Source organism: Rana temporaria, chromosome 1, assembly GCF_905171775.1.
Source record: "Rana temporaria chromosome 1, aRanTem1.1, whole genome shotgun sequence".
Lineage (NCBI taxonomy): Eukaryota > Metazoa > Chordata > Amphibia > Anura > Ranidae > Rana > Rana temporaria.
The window spans coordinates 3,092,544-3,117,092 of record NC_053489.1 but is presented as its reverse complement, the minus strand read 5'-3'; the positions used below and the strand labels follow the sequence as shown (position 1 = coordinate 3,117,092).

Below are 24,549 nucleotides of genomic sequence, written 5' to 3'. Positions count from 1 at the left end.
TCTCCACAGACGGGTGTAGCGGTGGTAGTGCCTGCGGCGGGGTTAGTACAGTCCCCAGTGCCGGTGGTTTCCCCCCCGCTCCCTCCCCAGCGGTGGTTGAGGGCGCGCAGAACAAAGGGGAGGAGGGTAACAAGGCCCCGGCGGAAAGGCAGGATGTTGTCAGGCTGGCCGACGCAGCGAAATGCGAGGTCTACGCTTGCTTTGAAGGGCCGTTAGGGACTCACCTGAAGGCGGAGGTACGCGAAAAAATAGGAAAAGGTGAGTATGTGGAGATATTTTCGTTGTTGCCATTGGAAAAGTTCAACCTGGACAGGGTTAAGCCGGATGACTACAAGAAAGACGACGAGGAAAAGCGTAGGTATCGGCTCATTCCGCGTACCTTCTCAAATTGGTTGCAGGCATTTGGCATTCTAGCTAGTGTGATTTGCATTAAGAAGCCAGAGTGCGGTGCGGCGCTTTTTGGGTACCAGGATTCCATAGGAGAGGCATATAGGGTTTACGGGGGTACTGCTTGGCTGCGATATGACGAGCAGTTTAGGCAAAGGATGGCAATGCGGCCGGATTTGCGGTGGGACCACAAAGATATCAATCTGTGGGTCCGTCTCATGACGTCTGCCAGGGTACCGAATCAGTCTTTTCGGGAAGGGGCCGGTGGATCGTCTTCCTCTGGACAGCCGGCCAGTAAAACCAAAGGGTGCGTCCGTTCCTAAGTAGGTATCCAGACAGGCAGGCCGCCCGTTTATTGGAAGAGGGCTTTGCGGAAGGTTTTAGGATTCCAAGCTCGTTGCAGGTTATTCCGCCGGTTCCTCGCAATTTGCGGTCGGCTTTACGGCACCCTGAGGTAGTTTCGGAGAAACTAATGAAGGAAGTGGCGTTGGGGCGTATGGCGGCCCTTTCTCAGAGCCCCCCTTACCCGATTTGGTGGTTTTGCCTTTGGGAGTGGTTCCAAAGAAGGAGCCGAACAAATTCAGGCTAATTCACCACCTTTCTTTTCCAAAAGGGGGGTCGGTGAATGACGCCATCGACCCCGACACCTGTGCGGTTAGCTTCACGTCTTTTGATGCGGCGGTGGCGTGGGTACGCCACTACGGGGAAGGGGCGTTGTTGGCTAAGGCGGACGTGGAAGCGGCCTTCCGGCTGCTGCCGGTGCACCCCGACAGCTCTCGCCTGCTGGGGTGCACTTGGGGCGGTGAGTTTTTTGTGGATCAATGCCTGCCCATGGGATGTTCGGTGTGGTGCTCTCTGTTTGAGCAGTTTAGTTCATTTGTAGAATGGGTGGTCAGGGATGTGTCAGGCATCAGCTCTATCATCCACTACCTAGATGATTTCCTCTGCGTGGGACCGGGGGGGGGTCCAAGACGTGTGCAATACTCTTGGGTACATTGGAGCACATAGCGGACCGGTTTGGGGTACCGTTGGCCCCAGAAAAGACGGAGGGTCCGAGGATGGTGATCACGTTTTTGGGGATCACGATAGACTCTACCGCCATGGAGTGCAGATTGCCGGACGGCAAGGTGGACGCGTTGAGGGACGAAGTACGAGGTATGTTGTCAGTTCAGAAGGTGACATTGCGAGAGCTCCAATCGCTGTTGGGGAAGCTCAATTTCGCGTGTCGCATTATACCCATGGGTAGGGCCTTTTTCCGGCGGCTGTCTGCCAGCACGGCAGGGGTTAAGTCACCACACCACTTTATCCGGCTGTTGAAGACACATAGGCAGGATTTACGGGTCTGGCATACATTTTTGGAGTCCTTTAACGGGAGGGCGCTGTGGATGGCGGAGCCGGTCAGCAACTTCGACATGGAGTTGTTCACCGATGCGGCGGGTTCCATGGGCTTTGGAGCTTTTTTCCAAGGCAAATGGAGCGCGGGCTCTTGGCCTCAGTGTTGGGTGCAGGCGGGTTTTACAAAAAACCTGGTACTTTTGGAACTGTTCCCTGTGGTGTTAGCAGTGGAACTGTGGGGCGAGGCTTTTCGGGATCGAAAAGTTCACTTTCACGTAGACAACATGGGGGTCGTTCAGGTGCTGAACAAATCAACTGCATCATCGGCACCAGTGGTGCGAATGCTGCAGAGGTTGACTTTACGTTGCATGCAACTGAATATTTTCCTGTATGCAGTGCACATCCCGGGGGTTGAAAACGTCATCGCTGACGCGTTATCTCGTTTTCAGTGGGCCAGGTTTCGGGAGTTGGCGCCGGAAGCGGAACAGCAAGGACCCACCTGCCCCGACTGGCTGTGGAGGATTGCCTTGGAGTAGCCCACGGGTGCATTCGGAAGTCGGTGAGTGAGACAACGTGGGCTGCTTACAGCAAGGTTTGGCAGGAGTGGTCTGAGGTAGGCCGCGAAACGGGGGTGGAGATCACGGGTCCGGAAGTGCGGTTACTGGTGTTGTATTTTGTTTCGCGGTTGATGGAGTCCGGTTTATCAGTATCCGGGTTGAATAAGAAAGTGGCGGCGTTGGCCTTTTTGTTCAAATGGCAAGGCCTGCCGGATTTCACTAAGGATTTTTGGGTTAGACAGGCGCTAAAGGGTTATAGGCGGGGTAAGCCCAGCAGGGATGCCAGACGGCCAGTGTCGTTTGAATTGCTGCAGGGTTTATTTGGTTGTTTGTCGGAGGTCTGCGCCTCGGCTTACGAAGTCACATTATTTTATGCGGCGTTTGCATTAGCCTTTTTTGGGGCATTCCGGATAGGGGAATTCGTTAGCCCTTCCAAGAAGATACAGGGCGGGATCTGGAGGAGTGAGGTGAGTTGTGAAAGTGATAGGGTGGTTCTTGGTTGAAAAAATCCAAGACGGATCAAAAGGGGAGAGGAAAACGGGTCTTGGTATTTGCGGTGCCTGGGTCACCTTTATGTCCGGTGGGGGCGGTAAGGAGATTTTTGGAGAACCGCCCCGGAGTAGGGAAGTCGTTATTAATACATGCAGATGGGTCGCCGCTATCCAGGTTTCAGTTCACGGCAGTTTTTCGCTCTTGTTTGAGGTCATTGGGTTTGGCAGACAAGGAATATTCGTCCCATTCATTTAGAATTGGGGCAGCTACTGAGGCAGCCAGGTGTGGGCTAGATGAGGAATCGGTAAAGAAAATAGGGAGATGGGAGTCCAATAGGTTTCGCATTTATGTAAGTCCTCATTTGCTGGTCAAATTATGAAAAAAAAAGGGGGGGGCTGATAACTGTTTGTTGTTGTACATCTCGCTGGTCAAGGCTGCTAGGTTACGCTGGAGCTATTTTCTTTTGTCTTGCAGGTATGGCGCCGGCCCTGGTATGGATAATGGGGCACTCTTATGTGTATTGGGGGGCTAAGAGGGCAGAGGCAAGACCGGAGGGTAGACAGCTGGGTTTTCCCAGGGAGGAGGCAAGGATTCACTGGATAGGGGTACGGGGGATGCTGTGGAGCAGGCTTGTTCCCGAAGTGCATAAGTATGCGCGACTGGACCGCCCGACCCGACGTCCTTATCTTGCACGTGGGCGGGAATGACCTCGGCCTTAAGTTGATGTTGGACCTGACCAAGGACATAAAGTTTGATGTCCTCAGGCTGCGCATGGCGTTCCCGGACATGATTGTAGTATGGTCGGACATGGCGTCTCGCACGTCGTGGCGCCTTGCCAGATCTTGGGGGGGCATCAATAGAGCCAGGAGAAAAGTTAACAGGGACGTGGGGAGGTTCATGGAGAGGAACGGGGGGTTGGTGATTCGGCACATGGAGCTTGAGGAAGATACGTGGAGGTACTTGCGCAGGGATGGGGTGCATTTAACAGATGTTGGAATCGACATGTGGGTACTGGGTCTGCAGGATGGTATACAGAGGGCCCTTAGGGTGTGGAGGGTCGCACAACTGTAAAGGCTTTTACAGTGGTGCGCTGTGGCGGGTGTCTGTCGTTTTGCAGGAGGAGGAAATACCTGGTAAAAGATGGGTCAGGACTTGTCGGTGGTATGGGTCCTGATATTTGGGATTTCAGCAAGCGGAGGCTTAGCTGGAAGCACTGGAAATGGGGCACTGCGGTCAGGATTGTCTTTGAGCCAGTAAGTCGGCTTGAGGCCCATTATCGGATGGAGAAGGCCGCAGTGCAATAATGGTACAAAAGGTTAATAAAAGGTTTTCCCTGCAAAAATTGATTACACCTTGGGTTATGGAAAGTGGTTTTTGAGTTGTGTTAAAGTTATTATATTTTAAATAAAGGAGGCTGCTACGGCCATGTTTACTCCACACCCTCGGTTTGGTCTAGTTACTTATAAGGTATAGCATTGTTAAGTTAAGGGGGTAAATGCTGAAGTGACATAGATTATACAACAGTCATGGGGGCTGGCCTCCTACCCACAGATTATGGCCCAGACGAGGCTGCAGACCCGGGACAAGCTGGCATTAAGATAATGTAATGTAATGCTACATCTCTTCTCCCCCACCCCCCCCCCTTGTTGCTGTGCCTAATTGTGTTGATTCATGTCACATAGACAATGGTCTGGACTGGAGACATCTCTCCGCAGGGGGTGTGTATTGAGAGACTGCCTGCTTACCATAATCTCATTATGTTTATCTGTAGCCTGTTTCAATGTACAAATGTTCAGTTCCCATTGGTTGTTCCTTGTCCCCCTCCCCTCTTAGACAAGGCTAAGGGGAGTGTCCCTACCCGTGTGTAAAACTGTATGTCTTGTATTTAATAAACAGTTGATGCTCTGCATGTTTAACCCTCAACACCTTTGTGGATTGTCTCGTGATTGAGGGGTTAGGGGCTGGTTATAGCGAATCTGCAGGCTGCGGGTGCGTTAGGAGGACAGGAGACACAGGTCTGGCTGATGTGCCCACCTGGGGTATCTGAGACTTGTCACACCGAGCATGCGTCAAATTTAATCCGAGCATGCGTCTAATTGATTCCAAGCATGCGCCAAATTGATTCCGAGCATACATCGAATTGATTCCAAAAATGCGTCAAATTGATTCCAAGAATGCGGCAAATTGAATCCGGGCATGCGTAGGATTTTTGTGCTGTTCTGCCAGAGAGGAAAATGGAGATCAAAGCATCTTTGTTTTCCTTTAGGCCCCTTTTACACTGGGGTGTTTTTTGAACGTTATTCAAGCAAAGCCTCATCTGCAATCCCAATGTGCTGGTAAAGCACCGCTAAGACCCTAACGCTTTAGGGCATTTTTTCAGTGCCTCAGTGTGAAAGGGTAAGGCCTTTTTACAGCGCTTTCAATTCATTTCAATGGAGAGGGGCGTTTTTGGAGCGTTTTTTTCAGCACCCAAAAGCTGCTCCAAAGATGCTGCTTGCAGGTCCATTGAGATGCATGGTGAGCGTTTTAATAGCGCTATTTTTAACGCTAAAACGCTGTAAAAATGCTTCAGTGTGAAAGGGGTCTTAGTCAAAGCACCTCCCCCACAGTTAGAAAGCACTCATAGGGAACACATTTAACCAGTTGATTGCCCCTGATGTTAACCCCTTCTTTACTAGTGTAATTTTACATGGAATAAACAGTAATAATGAAAACATCTAAAACTATAAAAAGTCCCAGAGTTCAAACAAATATTGCTGTAGCAGCGCTTGAATCAAAACATGTTTTGAAACAGTCCTCTATATCAGGGGTCTCCAAACTTTTTAAACAAAGGGCCAGTTTAGTGTCCTTCCGACTTTACGGGGGCCGAAACTGTGGCCAGTGTGAGTAGAAAATGTCCCGGCATTAGTGGGAGTAAAAATTGCCCCATCATTAGTTTTAACATTTTTGGTTTTAGCAGGAAGAATAGTGTCCCATGGTTGGTATCAATGGAAGGAATAGTGCCATGTCGATGGTGTCAGTGGGAGGAATAGTGTCCCATGGTTGGTATCAATGGAAGGAATAGTGCCCTGTCGATGGTGTCAGTGGGAGGAATAGTGCACCATGGTTGGTATCAATGGAAGGAATATTGCCCTGTCGATGGTATCAATGGAAGGAATAGTGCCCTGTCGATGGTGTCAGTGGGAAGAATAGTGTCCCATGGTTGGTATCAATGGAAGGAATAGTGCCCTGTCGATGGTGTCAGTGGGAGGAATAGTGCACCATGGTTGGTATCAATGGAAGGAATAGTGCCCTGTCGATGGTGTCAGTGGGAGGAATAGTGTCCCATGGTTTGTATCAATGGAAGGAATAGTGCCCTGTCGATGGTGTCAGTGGGAGGAATAGTGCACCATGGTTGGTATCAATGGAAGGAATAGTGCTCCTTTAATGGTGTCAGTGGGAGGAATAGTGTGCCATCATTGGTCTCAGCAGGAAGAGTAGTGCCCTATCGATGGTGCCAGTGGGAGGAATAGTGTTCCATCCTTGGTGTCAGTTGGAGGAATAATGTCCCAAGGGCCACATAGAGGCAGGCAAAGGGCTTGCAGTTTGGAGACCACTGCTCTATATCAACTGGATATAGGTAGTGATGGGGATGGAAATTAATGAAACCATCAGTGCAGAGTGCTCCTTTCACCAAACGATGTCCACCGCGTGAGGGAAAACTCCCCTTAAGGGGATACACTTACCAGAGGTAAGGATCAAAATAGGTATGTACCAATGCTGACCATCCATCTGTTACTGCACTCTCAACCACTCAGCTTTGCTTCTTACCAGGTCTGAAAACACATGTGAGGAAAAACTCCACATAGGGTAGTACTGTTTAAAAGTTTATTGTGCCCCACAGTGCCCCCCTATACAGTGTGCGTACCAGAAGAAAAACTTTAATAGGCAATTAAATAAGCTGAAAGCGTTTAGGACCTACTGGAACCACAGCGGTCACATCCTTCCTGGTTCTGGGTCCGTGGAATGCATGCATCACTTCCGGTTGGTTGTCTGAGAGTCACCCTGGCACGTTTTGTCACTTCCTGACTTCGTCTGAGGGCGTGACTCTCAGTGACAGACCTCCAGCTTAAGAATATACTATTCCAGCCTACTTTACAGCGTCCGCCGTAACTACAGCAACCTAGCTGAATACAGCAGACCTTACATATTTAAAGGGTTTGTAAAGGAATTTTTTTCCCCCTAAATAGCTTCCTTTCCCTCAGTGCCGTCTTCTTTCACTTACCTTATCCTTCCATTTTGCTTTTAAATGTCCTTATTTCTTCTGAGAAATCCTCACTTCCTGTTCTTCTGTCTGTAACTCACCACCATAATGCAAGGCTTTCTTCCTGGTGTGGAGAAAGCATCTTGAGGGGGAAGGGGGCGAGCAGGAGAGTCAGGACACTCTCTACTTTGCAGATAAAGAAAGTAGCTGTGTGTTAGTGGGCGTCCTGACACTTCTGCTCGCCCCCTCCCCCCTCCACACCAGGAAGAAAGCCTTGCATTACTGTGTGGAGTTACAGACAGAAGAACAGGAAGTGAGGATTTCTCAGAAGAAACGGGGCATTTAAAAGCAAAATGGAAGGATGAGGTACGTGAAGGAGGACTGCACTAAGGTAAAGGGAGATATTTAGGGAAAAAAAAACCTTTACAACCCCTTTAAGGTTTTATAAATTGTGGGCTAGATTCTGATAGAATGTTCTATCTGTCCGCCCGGCGTAACGTATCTCAGATACGTTACGCCGCCGTAATTTAGGGCGCAAGTTCTGTATTCAGAAACAACTTGCGCCCTAAGTTACGGCGGTGTAACGTATCTGTGTCGGCGTAAGCCCGCCTAATTCAAATGTGGATGATGTGGGCGTGTTTTATGTATATTAACTGTGACCCCGCGTATTTGAAGTTGTTTACGAACGGCGAATGCGTAAATTACGTCCAGCCCTATTCGCGAGCGACTTACGCAAACGACGTCAAATTTTCAAAACTCGACGCGGGAACGACGGCCATACTTAACATAGGATACGCCTCATATAGCAGGGGTAACTATACGCCGAAAAAAGCCTAACGTAAACGACGTAAAAAAATGCGCGGCCGGACGTACGTTTCTGAATCGGCGTATCTAGCTCATTTGCATATTCCTCGCGTAAATCTATGGAAGCGCCACCTAGCAGCCAGCATAAATATGCAGCCTAAGATACGACGGTGTAAAACAATTACCCCGGTCGGATCTTAGGCATATCTATGCGTAATTGATTCTATGAATCAGGTGCATAGATACGACCGGCCGGACTCAGAGATACGACGGCGTATCTGGAGATACGCCATCGTATCTTCTCTCTGAATCTACCTCTGTATTTTTATTTACTCGGCAGTCCGTCCTTGGACCATTTGGAGTTGAATGCCATATAGTCATCATCCGTCTTTAGGTTGGATAAGATGTAGAGATGATTTTATGTTCTGAGCTGCTGCACGTCACTGGGATCTATCCAGCAACGGACGTTTCCCATGAAAACTGGGACTTTTTATAGTTTTAGATGTTTTCATTATTACTGTTTATTTCATGTTGATTAAGTTTTAAGGAGCTGCTCACATTTTAGGTTTTACATCTCACTGTTTCTGTGTAATTCTCGATTGCTTGGTCCTAAGCGCTGAGTGGTGCTTGTTGAGAGGGGGGGCAGTATACAGCACTTTTTTACTTAGTGCAATTTTATAGTGATCAGGGCATTTTTTTTAGCACTGTTTACTGTATTGGTGTCATTGGTCCTCAAAAAGTGTCACTTATAGCCAGATTCCCTTAGGCGGGCGCAACGTTAGGCAGGCGTAGCGTATGGCATATACGCTATGCCGCCGTAAGTTAGAGAGGCAAGTGCTGTATTCACAAAGCACTTGCCTCCTAAGTTACGGCGACATAGCATAAATGGGCCGGCCTAAGCGCGCCTAATTCAAATGTGGAACAGGGGGGCGTGTTTTATGTAAATGACTGGTGACCCGACGTGATTGACATTTTTAATGAACGGCGCATGCGCCGTCCGTGGACATATCCCAGTGTGCATTGCTCCAAAGTACGCCGTTTCGATGTGAACGTAAGTTACGTCAAGCCCGATTCGCGTACGACTTACGCAAATGACGTAAAAAGATACGCCTGTTCCGACATCCATACCTTGCATGGGATGCGCCACCTAGGGAGCAGCTTTATCTTTACGCTGACGTATCTCTAACGTAAACGGCGTAACTAATTTCGACGGGCGCACGTATGTTCGTGAATCGGCGTATCTAGTCATTTGCATATTCTACGCCAAACTCAACGGAAGCGCCACCTAGCGGCCAGCGTAAATATGCACCGTAAGATACGACGGAGTAGGAGACCTACGCCGCTCGTATCTTAGCCTAATTTAAGCGTATCTGGTTTCCAGAATACGCTTAAATTTGCTGACGGTGTAAATTCAGAGTTACGACGGCGTATCTACTGATACGCCGGCGTAAACCTATCTGAATCCACCTAACTTAGTGTCAGATTTGGCAACCTCAATGTTGCAATCCCGCTAAAAATCGCTGATTGCCGCCATTACTAGTAAAGAATATTTAAAGAACTACTAGTAAAGAATATAAAAAAAAAAATAACAAGTCCATAAATCTATCCCATAGTTTGTAGACGCTATAATTTTGTGCAAACCAATCAATATACACAATATTGGCCTACATTTATGAAGAAATACGATTTTTTACATTTTCTTTTCGGGTCCCCCGCCAGCTCTCCTGGCTTCTTCACCATTGAGCAGTGCCCCCATAGCAAGCTGCTTGCCCTGGGGGCATTCTCGCTCCAGAGCTGCAGCTCTATGCTTTAATTAGACACATAGAGCCGTAGCTTGGCCCCACCCCCACTCTCTCCTCATTCATTGGCTCACTGGCTGTGATTGACAGCAGTGGGAGCCAATGGGCCAATGAGGAGGGAGAGTGCCGGGACACCAGAGGCTTTCGTGAACATCGCTGGATTGGAGGTAGCTCAGGAAAGGATTGGAGGGGCCGGGGGGAGAAGGAATCAAACAAAAAAAAGAAATAAATCATGTTAAAGGAATATCATTAGAATTGTAATGTTTGTATCACATTTTGTCTCCAGTTACATTTAAATCATTAAAACAAATTTGTGCTGTAATTATTTTGTGTAGTTTGAAAACCTCTCAATATTCTGCAGTCCTGACCTTGAAGAGTACAAAAGCATCCTGATGATGATCTTTGCTGTCAATGAGATTAACCAGGACCCCGATCTTCTGCCCAATGTTACCCTGGGCTATCGTATGTTTAGTACTTGTAATGATCCAAAGAAAACTTTGGGATATGCCATAAAGATATTTTCTGGAGAAAAGAAAGCTCCCAACTATTACTGTAAGAGACATGGAGAAGTGGTCGGTTTTATCGGTGACACTACTTTCCAATCAAATCATGCGCTGGCTCAGTTACTTAGTCTGTATCGGTATACACAGGTAAGTGATCACTTCCTTATATAATCTGTGTAATATGGTGTGTCCAATAGATGGCTCAGTACAGTCTAGGTGGAATTTTTGGAGCTTTACTAATCGAGAAGGGCAGATGCAAATTGACAAAAAATTTGTTGTATATTTAGGGTACCCAGAACACTGTAACTTGAGGAAATTATCCGGTGATCATTAGTAGGGATGGGCGATCGGTTTGGCCCGACCATAAGTTCAGGCTGAACTTTCGCTGTTCGGATGATCAGCGAAGAGCCAACAAACGTTTGTTCGGCCCCCCAAACCGACCACAATGCATTGCGGTGCTGAACAGTGCATTGCAAGCCCTGATTGGCTGAAGCAGTGAAAGTTTCAGCCAATCAGGGCACAGAGCATTCTCAGTCCTGATTGGACACTGAGGGACAGCTCAGATAGTTTCACTGTAGTGTAGTGAGACCGTGTCATTCCTACTTACATTAGTGTGGAGTAGGGACAGATCAGATAATTTCAGTGTAGTGTAGTGAGACCGTGTCAGTAATATTTACATTAGTGTATAGCTAGAGTAGGGACAGTTCAGATAGCATCAGTGTAGTGACAGTTGAACACCGTCTATTTGATTGTGTTACTGCCATTTTAATGCCATTTACTTCTGTGTGCATTAATGCCAGTTTAACGCCATTTACTTCTGTGTGCAATACTGCCAGTTTAACGCTATATAGTTTTGTGCGTTACTGCCAGTTTAACGCCATTTACTTCTGTGTGCATTACTGCCTGTTTAACGCCATATAGTTCTGTGTGCATTACTGCCAGTTTAACGCTATATAGTTTTGTGCATTACTGCCAGTTTAACGCCATTTACTTCTGTGTGCATTACTGCCAGTTTAACGCCATATAGTTCTGTGTGCATTACTGCCAGTTTAACGCCATATAGTTCTGTGTGCGTTACTGCCAGTTTAACGCCATATCATTTTGTTTGCATTACTGCCAGTTTAACGCCATTTACTTCTGAGTGCGTTGCTGCCAGTTTAACGCCATAATGTCTGGGAGGACAAGGAGAGGCAGACGTTCCCTTGGCACTGTAAAGGGGGTCAGCAACAAATGTGTCCACAGGCAAAGGTGGACATGGTGGTCAGTCCTCAGGCAGGGCATCATTTCCTCTGTTTAGTGAGTTTGCCCGTGCTATCCAGCCACAGCATGCAGAGGAGGTGGTGGACTGGCTTACTAAACCTTCCTCATCCTCCTCATCCTCTGTCACACAAGCAGAGACAAGTGTGCAGTCCCCTGCAGTTGCCAGAGTTGATAAACCTGCCTCCTTGTCCAGATCTATTCCTGCCATAGCCCCAACATCAGCCATTGAGGAGTCAGCTGAGTTATTTAACCACAGGGTCAGTCACTTGCTTCTTGATGATGCCCAGCCATTACTGGATTCAGATGTTGGTTCTGAGGTTGAGGATGACAGGAACATGAGCCTAGAGAGAGGGAGGAAGTGGAACACTGGTAGACAGATTGGCATTCATGTTCCCCAATTTTTTACAGCAAGACCAATTCTTTCTTCCATCAAACGTCACCCGAAAACCAATTTTTACGCACCCGTTATTTCTATGCAAAGTCAAAGTGACACCAGAATGTATCCAAAAAAATTCTAATCTAGTTCCCAGTGCACTATATTGTGGCCTCATCATACACACTGGCTCCCCAGTAGGGATGAGCTTCGAGTTCGAGTCAAACTCATGTTCGACTCGAACATTGCCTGTTCAGCGAACGGTGAACAATTTGGGGTGTTCGCGGCAAATTCGAAAAGCCGCGGAACACCCTGTAAAAGTCTATGGGAGAAATATATAGGGGGGACGGGATCTGGGGGTCCCCCTTTGTTAAAGGGGTCTTCCAGATTCCGATAAGCCCCCCACCCGCAGTCCCCCACAACCACCGGGCAAGGGTTGTGGGGATTAGGCCCTTGTCCCTATTTACATGGGGACATGGTACTTTGAGGGGTCACAGACCCCCAAAGCATCCTCCCAATGTTGAGGGAATGTGGCCTGGTACGGTTCAGGAGTGGGGGCGCTCTCTGGTCCCTCCTCTTTTCCTGCGGCCTGCCAGGTTGCGTGCTCAGATAAGGGGTCTGGTGTGGATTTCTCTTCCGTTCATGGACGGACACAGCAGCATCTTGACCTTAGGGTATTATACTCCTTTCTAGGAGATTGACTAGGCAGAAAAACAGCATGTTAAGTGTTAAACACATCACACAGTACAGTGCCTCCCAGGGGTACATCCCCCTCTCTGCATCTGCAGCCCCAGTTTTTTTCTGCCTAGCAAAGGAGAATGACATGGCTCCTATGGGCCCATGTGGCCTGGGGATTTTTGCAATTTTTTTGCTTTTTTTTTTTTTTTTTTTTCATTTTTGGATCCTGAGATCTACAATCAACTGCCGACTGGGTGACAGGCTGGATCCTCAATCCTTGTTTTGGGTAGCGGGGTCGGCCGTGAGGTGGGGGTCCACCTGGGGGCTCCATCTGTGGCTGGGGGCTGTGTCTGCTATCCGGGGGTGCTGTTTTTGCTGCTGTGTGTGCGGGGGGGGGGGGTGCCCGGGGGTCCCGGGTGTTTGCTGCTGTGTATGGTGTTTTTTACTGTTACAATCGCGGCCGCCATTTTGGCGGCGCCGGGCCCCTTTATTGGAGATTGGCGGCCATTTTCTTGTAGCCCACATGCTCTGTTTGCATGTCAGTGGCCATTTTGGAAGGTGTTTTTGCCTCTAGTGGCTGTAAAATCGGCGCAAACGGCTCCAGGACACTCCTGAACTCCTGAGGGACAGTTCAGCACGGAGCAGTGCTCTGGGAGGCAGACAGCAGCGGTACAGGCCTGGTCTGGTGGTGAGTCCTCTGGGGGGTCCCCCTGTTTCTCTGCTGCGGCCAGGAGGGTGGCCTGTGGATCTTGCCTTGCGTTCCTGGGGTGGCAAAAGGGTGGACAAACATGGCGTCGGAACGGATGCATCTCCCCCTGACATGCCAAAATTAACCCTTAGTGCCCCTGTCCCTGCGGTCTCGGTGGATGCTATGTCGGCAGTCCTAGAGGCATTTGTGGCCAGGGTGGAAGCGGCGCGTGGCCAAAGGGGGGGTAAAAAGCGATCCCTCCTCCCGTCTTCTTCTGGGGATGCCTCTGACACGGAATCGGGCCGGCTTCTGCTCCCGGCCCTGGTTCCGAGGTGTCTGAGGATGCAGGCCTAGTCCACACGGACAGTGAGGATGACTCTGCTTCAGGGTCGGCGCATGATAGGTGCGGGATACTCAAAAAAATGGAGGATTCGGCGGAGACATCAGAGATGTCAGTTCTTTTTGGGTTCCATAAGCCGCCCCGCACTGCAAAAGCGTTTCCTTGTGTTCCTTATCTGGAAAAGTTTTTGTTCAAGGAATGGGATCGGCCGCAGAAGGTTTTTTTCTCTGTTCCAAAATGTTTTGCGGTCCGTTATCCATTTGAGGAGGATTTCCTGAAGAAATGGACTTCCGCATGAAGGTTGGCCCCCGCCCGTCTCTCGGGTGGGGGGCCGGCTTTGCGAATTCGCGGCTCAGTGGATGTCTCTTCTTTCCGACCGGTGGGTTTGCGAAGTAGTTTCCTCGGGTTACAAGATAGAGTTTCTCTCTTGTCCACCAAACAGATTTTTTCCTTCCAACCTCCAGCTTCCTCCGGGTCGTCGGGAGGCCCTGTTTGGGGCTTTTCAGGATCTGCTGGTGAGGGGGGTGATCGTGCCGGTTCCTTTGCTGGAACGGTTTCAGGTGTTTTACTCCAATCTGTTTGTGGTCCCCAAGAAGGAAGGGGTCCATCCAATCCTGGATCTCAAGGCCCTCAACTGCTTTGTCAGAGTGCAAAAGTTCAGGATGGAGTCGGTTCGCTCGGTGGTAGTGGCGCTCCATCCAGGGGATTTTTTGGTGTCCTTGGATATCAAGTACGCGTACTTGCATATCCCCATATGCGCAAAGCACCAGAGATTTCTGCACTTTGCGGTAGGGGAGGACCATTTTCAATTTGTGGCCCTCCCTTTCGGCCTGGCTTCGGCGCCAAGGGTTTTCACCAAGGTGCTCGCTCCGGTTCTGGCCCTGCTGAAGCAGCACAGGGTCTCTATTGTGGGGTACTTGGACGACCTTCTCCTGAGAGCTTCTTCAGGCTCAGAGTTAGAGGTAGATGTGTCTATCACTTGAGAGACCCTCCGGGAATTCGGGTGAGTGCTAAATGTTGAGAAGTCGGTGTTGGTACCGTCTCAACGCCTGGAATACCTGGGGTTCGTCCTGGACTCCTTTGAGGCGAGAGTTTTTCTCCCCATGGAAAAACTGCAGACGCTGCTGGCTGCGATACGGCTCTTGGCAACCCAAAAGTGGTGGTCGCTCCGTTTTTGCATGAGAGTGCTGGGCCTCATGGTGGCCTCCTTCGAGGCGGTTCTGTATGCTCAATTTCACACTCGAGTGTTACAGAGAGAGATTCTGTCGCGTTGGGACAAGCGCCCTTTGCCTCTGGATTGCCAGAACCGGATGAGTCGCCTGGTCAGATCCTCCCTAGTGTGGTGGCTGACGTCTCCGGTGCTTCGGCCTGGGAAGTCGTTCCTCCGATTTCAGTGGGCGGTGGTCACGACGGACGCCAGTCTCTCTGGCTGGGGGGGAGTGTGGGGTGTTCAGTCAGCCCAGGGGTGCTGGAATAAGTTAGAATCCCGACTGCCGATCAATGTCCTGGAACTCCGGGCGATCAGGCTGTGCCTCTCCATGATCCAGTCGGACAACGTCACGGCTGTGGCTTATGTCAATCATCAGGGGGGCACAAGGAGCTCAGCTGCAGCGGCGGAAGTCGCTCACATCCTCCGGTGGGCCGAACAGAAAGTTCCGGCTGGGGACCCCACCACATTTTTTTTTTAGTTTTAGTTTTCCACTTAAAATCCAAACCAGACCAAAGAGTTTGCCGGCAAATTCTGAAATTTATTTTATTTAGCTGTCAGCGGGGAAGCTCACTGACAGCTTTGTCCCGATTCCTTACCAATCTATTGACTGTGCATTCAGTGGGCTGAACTTATATTCTGACTGAGCCGTTCGCCCATCCCTAGTAACCTCCTTACTACCGGCCGCCGTCAATTGACGGTGGCACAATAGCTCTCTTGTTCTGAGAGGACTTCATATGACTTCCTCGTCTTGCAGAGCCACTAGGGGGCTCTGTAACGCACACACCTGCTGCGTTACTGGGAACCCGATGCGCGTACCCGCGATTGCCTAGTAACTGAGCAGGACCGTGGCTCTCTGTGTGTAAACACAGAGAGCCACGTCCTGTCAGGGAGAGGAGACCAATGCTGTGTCCCATGTACATAGGGACACAGATCAGTCACCTCCCCCAGTCAGTCCCCTTCCCCCACAGTTGGAATCAATGGGGGATTAGGGAACACATTTAACCCCTTCCTCGCCTCCTAGTGTTAACCCCTTCCCTGCCAGTCACATTTATACAGTAATCAGTGCATATTTATAGCACTGGTCGCTGTATAAATGTGAATGGTCCCAAAAATGTGTCAAAAGTGTCCGATGTGTCCGCCATAATGTCGCAGTCCCAATAAAAAACGCAGATCGCTGCCATTACTAGTAAAAAAAATAAAATAATAATTATGTCCCCTATTTTGTTTTCCGCAAACCAGTCACTATACGCTTATTGCGATTTTTTTTTTCTACCAAAAATATGTAGAAGAATACGTATCGGCCTAAACTGAGAACATTTTTTTTTTAAAAAAAATTGGATATTTATTACAGCAAAAAGTAAAAAATATTGTGTTTTTTTTCAAAATTGTTGTTCTATTTTTGTTTATAGCACAAAAAATAAAAACCGCAGAGGTGATCAAATACCACCAAAAGAAATCTCTATTTGTGGGGAAAAAAGGACGTCAATTTTGTTTGGGAGCCATTTCGCACGACCGCGCAATTGTCAGGTAAAGCGATGCAGTGCCGGAAGCTGAAATTTTGCCGGTGCAGGAAGGGGGTGCCCAGTAAGCAAGTGGGTAAAGAGGGTGTCACAGATCAGCTGCGGAGCTGATCTGTGTCTGACATTTACTGCTGTAGGTTGGCTGGCACCTGTTGTTCCACAAGCTTGTGTTCAGCTCTGGCTTTACCTTAGTGCAGTCCTCCTTCACTTACCTCATCCTTCCATTTTGGTTTTAAATGTCCTTATTTCTTCTGAGAAATCCTCACTTCCTGTTCTTCTGTCTGTAACTCAACACAGTAATGCAAGGCTTTCTCCCTGGTGTGGAGAAAGCCTCTTGAGGGGGAGGGGCGATCAGGAGGGTCAGGACGCCCACTAAAACACAGCTCCTTTCTCTATCTGCAAAGTAGAGGGTGTCCTGACACTCCTGCTCGCCCCCTCAAGAGGCTTTCTCCACACCAGGGAGAAAGCCTCGCATTACTGTGTGAAGTTACAGACAGAAGAACAGGAAGTGAGGATTTCTCAGAAGAAATAAGGACATTTAAAAGCAAAATGGAAGGATGAGGTAAGTGAAGGAGGACTGCACTAAGGTAAAGGAAGCTATTTAGGGGAACATTTTTTTACCTTTACAACCCCTTTAAATGGTTAAAATGAATGTGTTTCCTTATAATCTAGATCAGTTATCGATCCACTGACCCTCACCTGAGTAATGGAAAAATGTATCCAACCTTCTTCCGTATGACACCAGACGATCGGGTCCGTTTCCCAGCTGTTGTAAAACTTCTGCAGCATTTTGGGTGGAACTGGGTCGGAATAATAACAACATGGGACGGCAGCGGAGATGATGAGTCCCAAGAACTGAGTAAAGTGATGAGAGAACACGGGATCTGCACAGATTATATCATTTATTTTACTGATAACACTGCGGATCGTTTTCAGAAAATGAGGATTGTTAATGCTTCAGAAGCTAAAGTCATCATAGTGTGTGGAAACTACGAAATACAATTTGCTTATTTTCTTTCAAAAATGTCCTCCGTTGTAGAAAGGATCACATTCATTTTCCCACCATCTTGGAGTAAAATATCTAATGCCAATATTGACGACAATCGATTGGTCAACTGCAGCTTCATTTTCATATGGCCACAAAAAGGAATCCCGAAAGGCCAACATTATCCCGACAGGGTCAACTACTCCAGCTGCCTAACTGACCCCATACTGGAAGATCTTTGGATTCGGCAGCTTCGGTGCCTTTCCCCAAATGTATATAAAAATTTCTTATTTCAATTCAACCTTCACATTTCTGCAAAACTTTGTAGAGCTGCAAAAGACGTTTCATACATGCTTCGTATTTATACAACTCTGCCCTCCTATGCGTACAAGGCTGTCTATGTTCTGGCCAACGCCCTACACCAAATGTACATGAAGATCAATACATCTGAACAACATGGATTCCAACACAGAGTAAGTTGGACAATATTAGCTACATTCAGAAAGAGTTAGGCCGACTTATCAGTAGATAAGCCGATCTAACTCAGAATCTACGCCGACTTATGTTTAAGCGTATGCTCAGAGATACGCTTAAACATATCTAAGATAGTACGGCTTGCGCCATCCTATCTTAGATTGCAATATTTCGGAAGGCCTGCTAAGTGGCGCTTCCATTGCGGTCGGCGTAGAATATGTATCGGGATTTACGTCCACGTCAAAATCAATAGGTCCGTGCGGCGTACTTAGCCGCAATGCACACTGGGAAATGTAGGCGCCCGGCGCATGCGCAGTAAGAAAAAAAACGTAAAAAACATGAGGTCAAGCCTCATTAACATAAAACACGCCCCTCTCCAACACATTTGAATTAGGCGCCCTTACGCCCGCCGATTTAGGCTACGCCGTCGTAACTTAGCAGGCAAGTACATTGTGAATCATGTACTTGCCTAGCTAACTTACGGCGGCGTAGCCTAAACACGCTAAGCTACGCCGCCGTAACTGTAGGCTCTTTTACCTGAATCTACCTATATGTGTTGGTATCTCCACCCCCCCCCCTCATTTCCTGGGCAATCGGTAAACTGCAACCACCAACGCAACATGTTTGATCCCTCTATACAGGTTTTTTTTTTCTCTCTCTTTAGATAGGGTTTATAGGTATTACATTACAGTTAAGAAAACGGCAAATAACTCAAATACTATTCATTCTTCAAATTATATCAATTTTACCCGTATAATTACTGTACATCAAAAGGCCTTATTTAATCCATATTTTTTCCCCATTTTAATATCTTATTCTAGCCTCGTCTTCTTCCTTTTACTGCATTTTTTCTCAGTCAGTCCCTGTTTTCTTTTCCCATTTCCCATGTGCACAACAAAAAAATGTGTTTTTTTTTTTTTGTTTCGTTTCGTCTCGTTCCGTAGGTTCGTAAAGATTCGTAATTTCGTAAGACGCAAGTTTTCCTATTCGGACCCGTTCGTATTTTCGTAACAGTTTTATTTTTGTTTATACTGAATGATTTGTAATTCTGTCTAATTTATTTTCGTTGATTCAAAATTCGTAATTGTGTTAGATAATAATTTTCGTTTAATGGATTCGTAATTTGGTACTTTCGTTTAATGGATACGAATATACGAAATTACGAACAGACAAAGGATTTAAAATACGGAATGCAAATCGTTCGTTAACCACTTAAGCCCCGGACCAAAATGCAGCTAAAAAAACAGGCCGGGTTTTGCGATTCGGCACTGCGTCGCTTTAACAGACAATTGCGCGGTCGTGCGACGTGGCTCCCAAACAAAATTGACGTCCTTTTTTCCCACTTGATAAACCAATATTAGATTCGGAAGTCCTGGAAGTAATTAAAAAACCTTAAGAAGGGCTTAGCCCCAGGCCCAGATGGGTTTTCACCCCAACTATTACTCCATTCTTAACAAGGTTTTTTAACTTCCCCCGAGGAGGGTCCACTTAGGACAGCAAAACCAATCTTGCTTTTGTCTCGATCATCTCCAAGTTGCATCTCTCCATGTTGAGGGCCATGGCAGCCATCACAAATTTTGGGGCCCCTTACACAGCTTTAGGCAGGGCCCCCCTGGAGCAGAGAACCAGAGGGGGGTTGCTGACGAAAAAAAAACTAGTGTAATTTCTTCTCTCCTGATGTGACATAATAAGCAGGGGGCCTGGGGACCATGGGGCCCCTTACAGGTGTAATGCATAAAAAACAGGAGGGGGGCCAGCCAAGCCTGTAAGGGGCCCTGGGGACCATCGGGCCCCTTAAAGGTGTAATGCAAAAAAATGTAATAAATAAAAAAAAATCGGGAGAGTTGCCAGTTGGGCCTGTAAGGGGTCCTGGGGACCACCTGGCCCCTTACAGGTGTAATGCAAAAGAAATAAAAAAAACGGCGAGGGCATGTGACCTGGTATGGTTCAGGAGGGGGGATCTCTCTCGTCCCCCCTTTTCTTGCGGCCTGCCAGGTTGTGTGCTCAGATAAGGGTCTGGTATGGATTTTGGGGGGGGACCCCCAAGCCAGTTTTTTTCTATTTTGGCACGGGGTTCCCCTTAAAATCCATACCAGAACTGAGGGGTCTGGTATAGATTTTGTTTTGGGGGGGCACACCATTTTGTATTTTAATATCCATACCAGACCTGGAGAGCCTGGTATGGATTTTGGGGGGACTCCCATGCAATTTTTTTTATTTTGTTGCGGGGTTCCCCTTAATATTCATACCAGACCCAAAGGGCCTGGTTTTGGACTGGGGGAGGGAAACCATGCCGGTTTTTTTCAATGAGTTTATGTATATTGCCGGGATCCGACAATTCATTACAGCCGCAAGCTTTTTCCTTTTAGAAATGTAAATGTTCTAAAAACGGGAACGATGCGCTACTTTACAGGCATACTAAGGACACCCCCCCCCAGGCACAATATTTAAAGGAATATTACATTTTTATTGTTTCACTTTAAGCATTATTAAAATCACTGCTCCTAAATAAACACCTTTTTTAAAACTTTATTTGCATTGATACATGTCCCCTGGGGCAGGACCCGGGTCCCCAAACACTTTTTATGACAATAACTTGCATATTAACCTTTAAAATTAACACTTTTGATTTTTCATGTTCGTGTCCCCTAGACTTTAACAGGGTTTGCACTAATTGTTTGCCTGTTCGCAAGTTCTCGTGCGAACCGAACCGGGGGGGGGGGGGGTTCATTGGGGTGTTTGTCTTATCCCTAATTATATACATGAATATTAGTGCAATCTGAAAATAAAATGAATAGTTGATATTAGGGTTGTCCCGATACCACTTTTTTAGGACCGAGTACAAGTACCGATACTTTTTTTCATGTACTCGCCGATACCGGATACCGATACTTTTTTTTAAATGTGTCCCCACAAATGCAGGCATGTGTCCCCAAAAATGCAGCCATGTCTCCTCATAAATGCAGCCATGTCCCCCCCATAAATGCAGCCATGTCCCCCCATAAATGCAGCCATGTCCCCCCCATAAATGCAGCCATATCCCCCCATTAATGCAGCCACGTCCCCCCCCATAAATGCAGCCATGTCCCCCCCATAAATGCAGCCATGTCCCCCCCATAAATGCAGCCATGTCTCCCCAAAAATGCAGCCATGTCTCCCTATAAATGCAGCCATGTCTCCCCATAAATGCAGCCATGTCTCCCCATAAATGCAGCCATGTCCCCCCCATAAATGCAGCCATGTCCTCCCCATAAATGCAGCCATGTCTCCCCATAAATGCAGCCATGTCTCCCCATAAATGCAGCCATGTCTCCCCATAAATGCAGCCATGTCTCCCCATAAATGCAGCCATGTCCCCACATAAATGTCTCCACAGAGAAAGCCAAGCCCCCCCCCCGCCGCCGCCGCTTAATTAATCAGCGTGGGGAACATTACAGCTTTCATTTAAATAGCTGTGTGTTCTCCGCCGCGCCATGTATAGACACTCCCCCTTGCTCGGATTGGACGGGTGATCTGTCTATCAAAGTGCCCGAGCAAGGGGGAGTGTCTATACATGACAAGGCGCGGCGGGGGAACACACATCTATTCAAATGAAAGCTGTAATGTTCCCCGCGCTGAGCAACTAGGCGGCGGCGGGGGGGGGGGGTTGTTAGCTTTCTCTTTAAGTACTGCACGGCTCCACTCACCGCCCCCTCCCCATCCGCTCACTAGAAAAATAAAGTATCGGGTTTGGCATCGGGAGCATTTGCGCGAGTACAAGTACTCGCGCAAATGCTCAGTATCGGTCCCGATACCGATACTGGTATCGGTATCGGGACAACCCTAGTTGATAATTCTCTGAATTATTGGGCAGGGGGAATTCTTTTCATCTCAGAGAGATGAACATTGCAGGAGAATCAAAAGTGAAGAATAAGAGATTCTCCTGATTCATTCATTCCTATTCACATTTATATAAAGACCGTCTAATAACTCGGATCTAACCACTATTAGTATTTTTTTTCCTCTTTTTTTTTTTAAAGTGTATTTTGTGCATGTACTCGAGAGAGGAGCCGGACTGCAGGAGTTGGGAGTAGGCAGGCCTCCCCCAGAGGCAATCTGCCACCTTTCTCCATGCCCCGGGTGGCAATGGCGGGTGTGTGAGGGGGTCCTCCCACACAGCCCGCCCTACCTGCTCCGCTTTGAAGCCCAACGGGGCAGAGGGACTCCCTATAAGGGAGTGAGAGGATCTAGCCCGCTCAACCAGCCCCGTTAGTCCTTCGCCTCTCTTTTTAGTGGCGAGGTCAAAGTGCGTGCATGTTAACCTAATTTCGAGTGCGTGTAAGTGTGGTGGTTTTTGTGGGAGGGGCGTACTAAGCGCAGGCTTATCTCGCATAGCACACCCACCGGGAGCCGGGCTGAGACCACCAAACTCAATTCACATGTAGCCGAGACCGGGATCTGAACCCCTAGCTGCAGAGGTGAATGGCTTGTCAGCGACTTTGTATTTTTTAATTTCAGAACTCTTATAACTTTATATAGTAATGTGTGCGTTTCTGTCTTCTATGAAAAGCTGCACAAATATGTGAGAAATCTCCATTACACCGACCCCGTCAGAGACAAGATCTACTTCAATGAGAGAAGAGAAGTTCCCACCGATCTTTCTTTACACTTTCGGGTTATTCGTAACAAAACATTTTTTGATGACTTCCAAATTTCCTTTATCCAAGGCCCAGATTATGTGACTAAAACATTTCCCGATATGAGTCGTCCCTCCTTCTGGAGAAGAGGCAAAGTAAGAAATCACTTGATTGTTTCCTGTTTGTATCATTTTTTGAGGAGGTTCACATATAGGATTTATAGGGCTTATTTTAAAATACAGTACTGTGAAAAAGTTTTAGGCACGTGCTTTTTAACCACTTAAGACCCGGACCTTTAGGCAGCTAAAGGACCCGGACAGTTTTTGCAATTCGGCATTGCGTCGCTTTAACTGAGAATTGCGCGGTCGTGCGACGTGGCTCCCAAACAAAATTGGCGTTCTTTTTTTTACCACAAATAGAGCTTTCTTTTGGTGGTATTTGATCACCTCTGCGGTTTTTATATTTTGCGCTATAAACAAAAATAGAGCAACAATTTTGAAAAAAATTCTATATTTTTTCCTTTTTCCTATAATAAATATCCCCCAAAAACATATATAAAAAAACTTTTTTTCCTCAGTTTAGGCCGATACGTATTCTTCTACATATTTTTGGTAAAAAAAAAATTGCAATAAGCGTTTATCGGTTGGTTTGCGCAAAATGTATAGCGTCTACAAAATAGGGGATAGTTTTATTGCATTTTTATTAATTATTTTTTCTTTACTACTAATGGCGGCGATCAGCGATTTTTTTTCATGACTGCGACATTATGGCGGACACTTCGGACAATTTTGACACATTTTTGGGACCATTGTCATTTTCACAGCAAAAAAATGCATTAAAAATGCATTGTTTATTGTGAAAATTACAATTGCAGTTTGGGAGTTAACCACAGGGGGGCGATGAAGGGGTTATATGTGACCTCATGTCTGTTTCTAACTGTAGGGGGGTGTGGCTGTAGGTGTGACGTCATCGATTGTGTATCCCTATAAAAGGGAACACACGATCGATGACGGCGCCACAGTGAAGAACGGGGAGGCTGTGTTTACACACAGCTCTCCTCGTTCTTCAGCTCCGGGGACCGATCGTGGGACTCCAGCGGCGATTGGGTCCGCGGGTCCCACGGTCATGGAGCTTCGGACCGAGTCGCATGCACGTGCCGGCGGCGCGCGCGACCCCACGGCTGGGCTTAAAGAGCCACGTACATGTACGTGGATGTGCCCAGCCATGCCATTCTGCCGACGTATATCGGCATGAATGGGTCCTTAAGCGGTTAACCACTTCTGTACCGTAGGACATCATATGACGTCCTGGACTTCAGTGGGTGATATCTGAATGATGGGGGCAGCTACAGGTATCGATCAGATATCCTTTTTTCAGGCGATTCTGTGCACCATAAGAATGATCATAGTGGCGGTTCCACTGCTTGATCGTTCTTATAGGTGGCAGGAAGGAGACATCCCCCCCGCCACCATCCGGTGATTCTCCGGGCTCTCCCGTGCCATCGGAGGCCCGGAGAACAGATCGGCCACCGGCAAATAAAGAGCATAGAGATGTCCGGTGACCAGATGCACCTCTCCCTGAAAACCAGGAGTATATGCATACCAAGTTCAAGGCCAATGCCCTTCGAACAAAAATTCACGGAAAAGTTTTTTTGAAGTCTGATCGGGTGTGACGTCATAACATCGCGCCCGGGCCTCTGACGGTCATAGAGATGACTGGTGATCATCTGGTCACTGGAAATCTCTATCCTCGTCATCCAGCACCGGCTGATTCATTCTCCGGGCCCCCAATGGCATGGGAGAGCCCGGAGAAGCACCGGACGGCAGGGGGAGGGGAGGGTGACGTCCCCCTCCCATTGCCTATAAGAACAATCAAGCAGTGGAACTTCCGCTATTATAGTTCTTATGGTGCACAGAATCGACGGCTGAAAAAAAGGAAATCTGAATGATGCCTGTAGCTGCACCCATCATTCAGATATCCGCCCCGAAAGTCCAGGACGTCATATGACGGCATGCGGCATTGAGGTGGTTAATGTATAGGATGCATTAAGGTGAAAAAACACGAACCCTTAAAACCCCTTTAAATAAATGAAAATCCCAAAACATTGTCCCCCAAATGGATTTCAAACCAAATTGAAATATAATTCACCAAATAGAAATAGAATTCACCAAATATAATTCACCGTGAACCTATGGAAGGGTAACACTATTTGTAACACTTATTTTTTATACCCTCATGAGATATGATGGACCTTTACAAAGTAATAATAATAATAATAATAACAA

The 24,549-nt window shown here is 47.6% G+C and overlaps 1 protein-coding gene across 1 annotated transcript; it reads left to right on the top strand.

Annotated features, from left to right (window-relative positions):
* The first annotated feature begins 3,934 nt into the window (after nt 1-3,934).
* LOC120925106 (vomeronasal type-2 receptor 1-like) lies at nt 3,935-24,510 on the top strand. Its single transcript, XM_040335980.1, has 4 exons — nt 3,935-4,024; nt 9,953-10,267; nt 22,198-22,419; nt 24,505-24,510. Exons 1-4 carry the CDS (start codon nt 3,935-3,937, stop codon nt 24,508-24,510), a joined length of 633 nt encoding a protein of 210 aa, XP_040191914.1.
* Nucleotides 24,511-24,549: the final 39 nt, after the last annotated feature.

Bases quoted from the DNA above. Each gene is read 5' to 3' on its own strand.
- LOC120925106 (XM_040335980.1), top strand. From the start codon at position 3,935: ATGGGTCCTGATATTTGGGATTTCAGCAAGCGGAGGCTTAGCTGGAAG. The intron at 4,025-9,952 runs GTAAGTCGGCTT...TATTTTGTGTAG, and splicing joins TCAGGATTGTCTTTGAGCCA to TTTGAAAACCTCTCAATATT. The intron at 10,268-22,197 runs GTAAGTGATCAC...TTCTATGAAAAG, and splicing joins GTCTGTATCGGTATACACAG to CTGCACAAATATGTGAGAAA.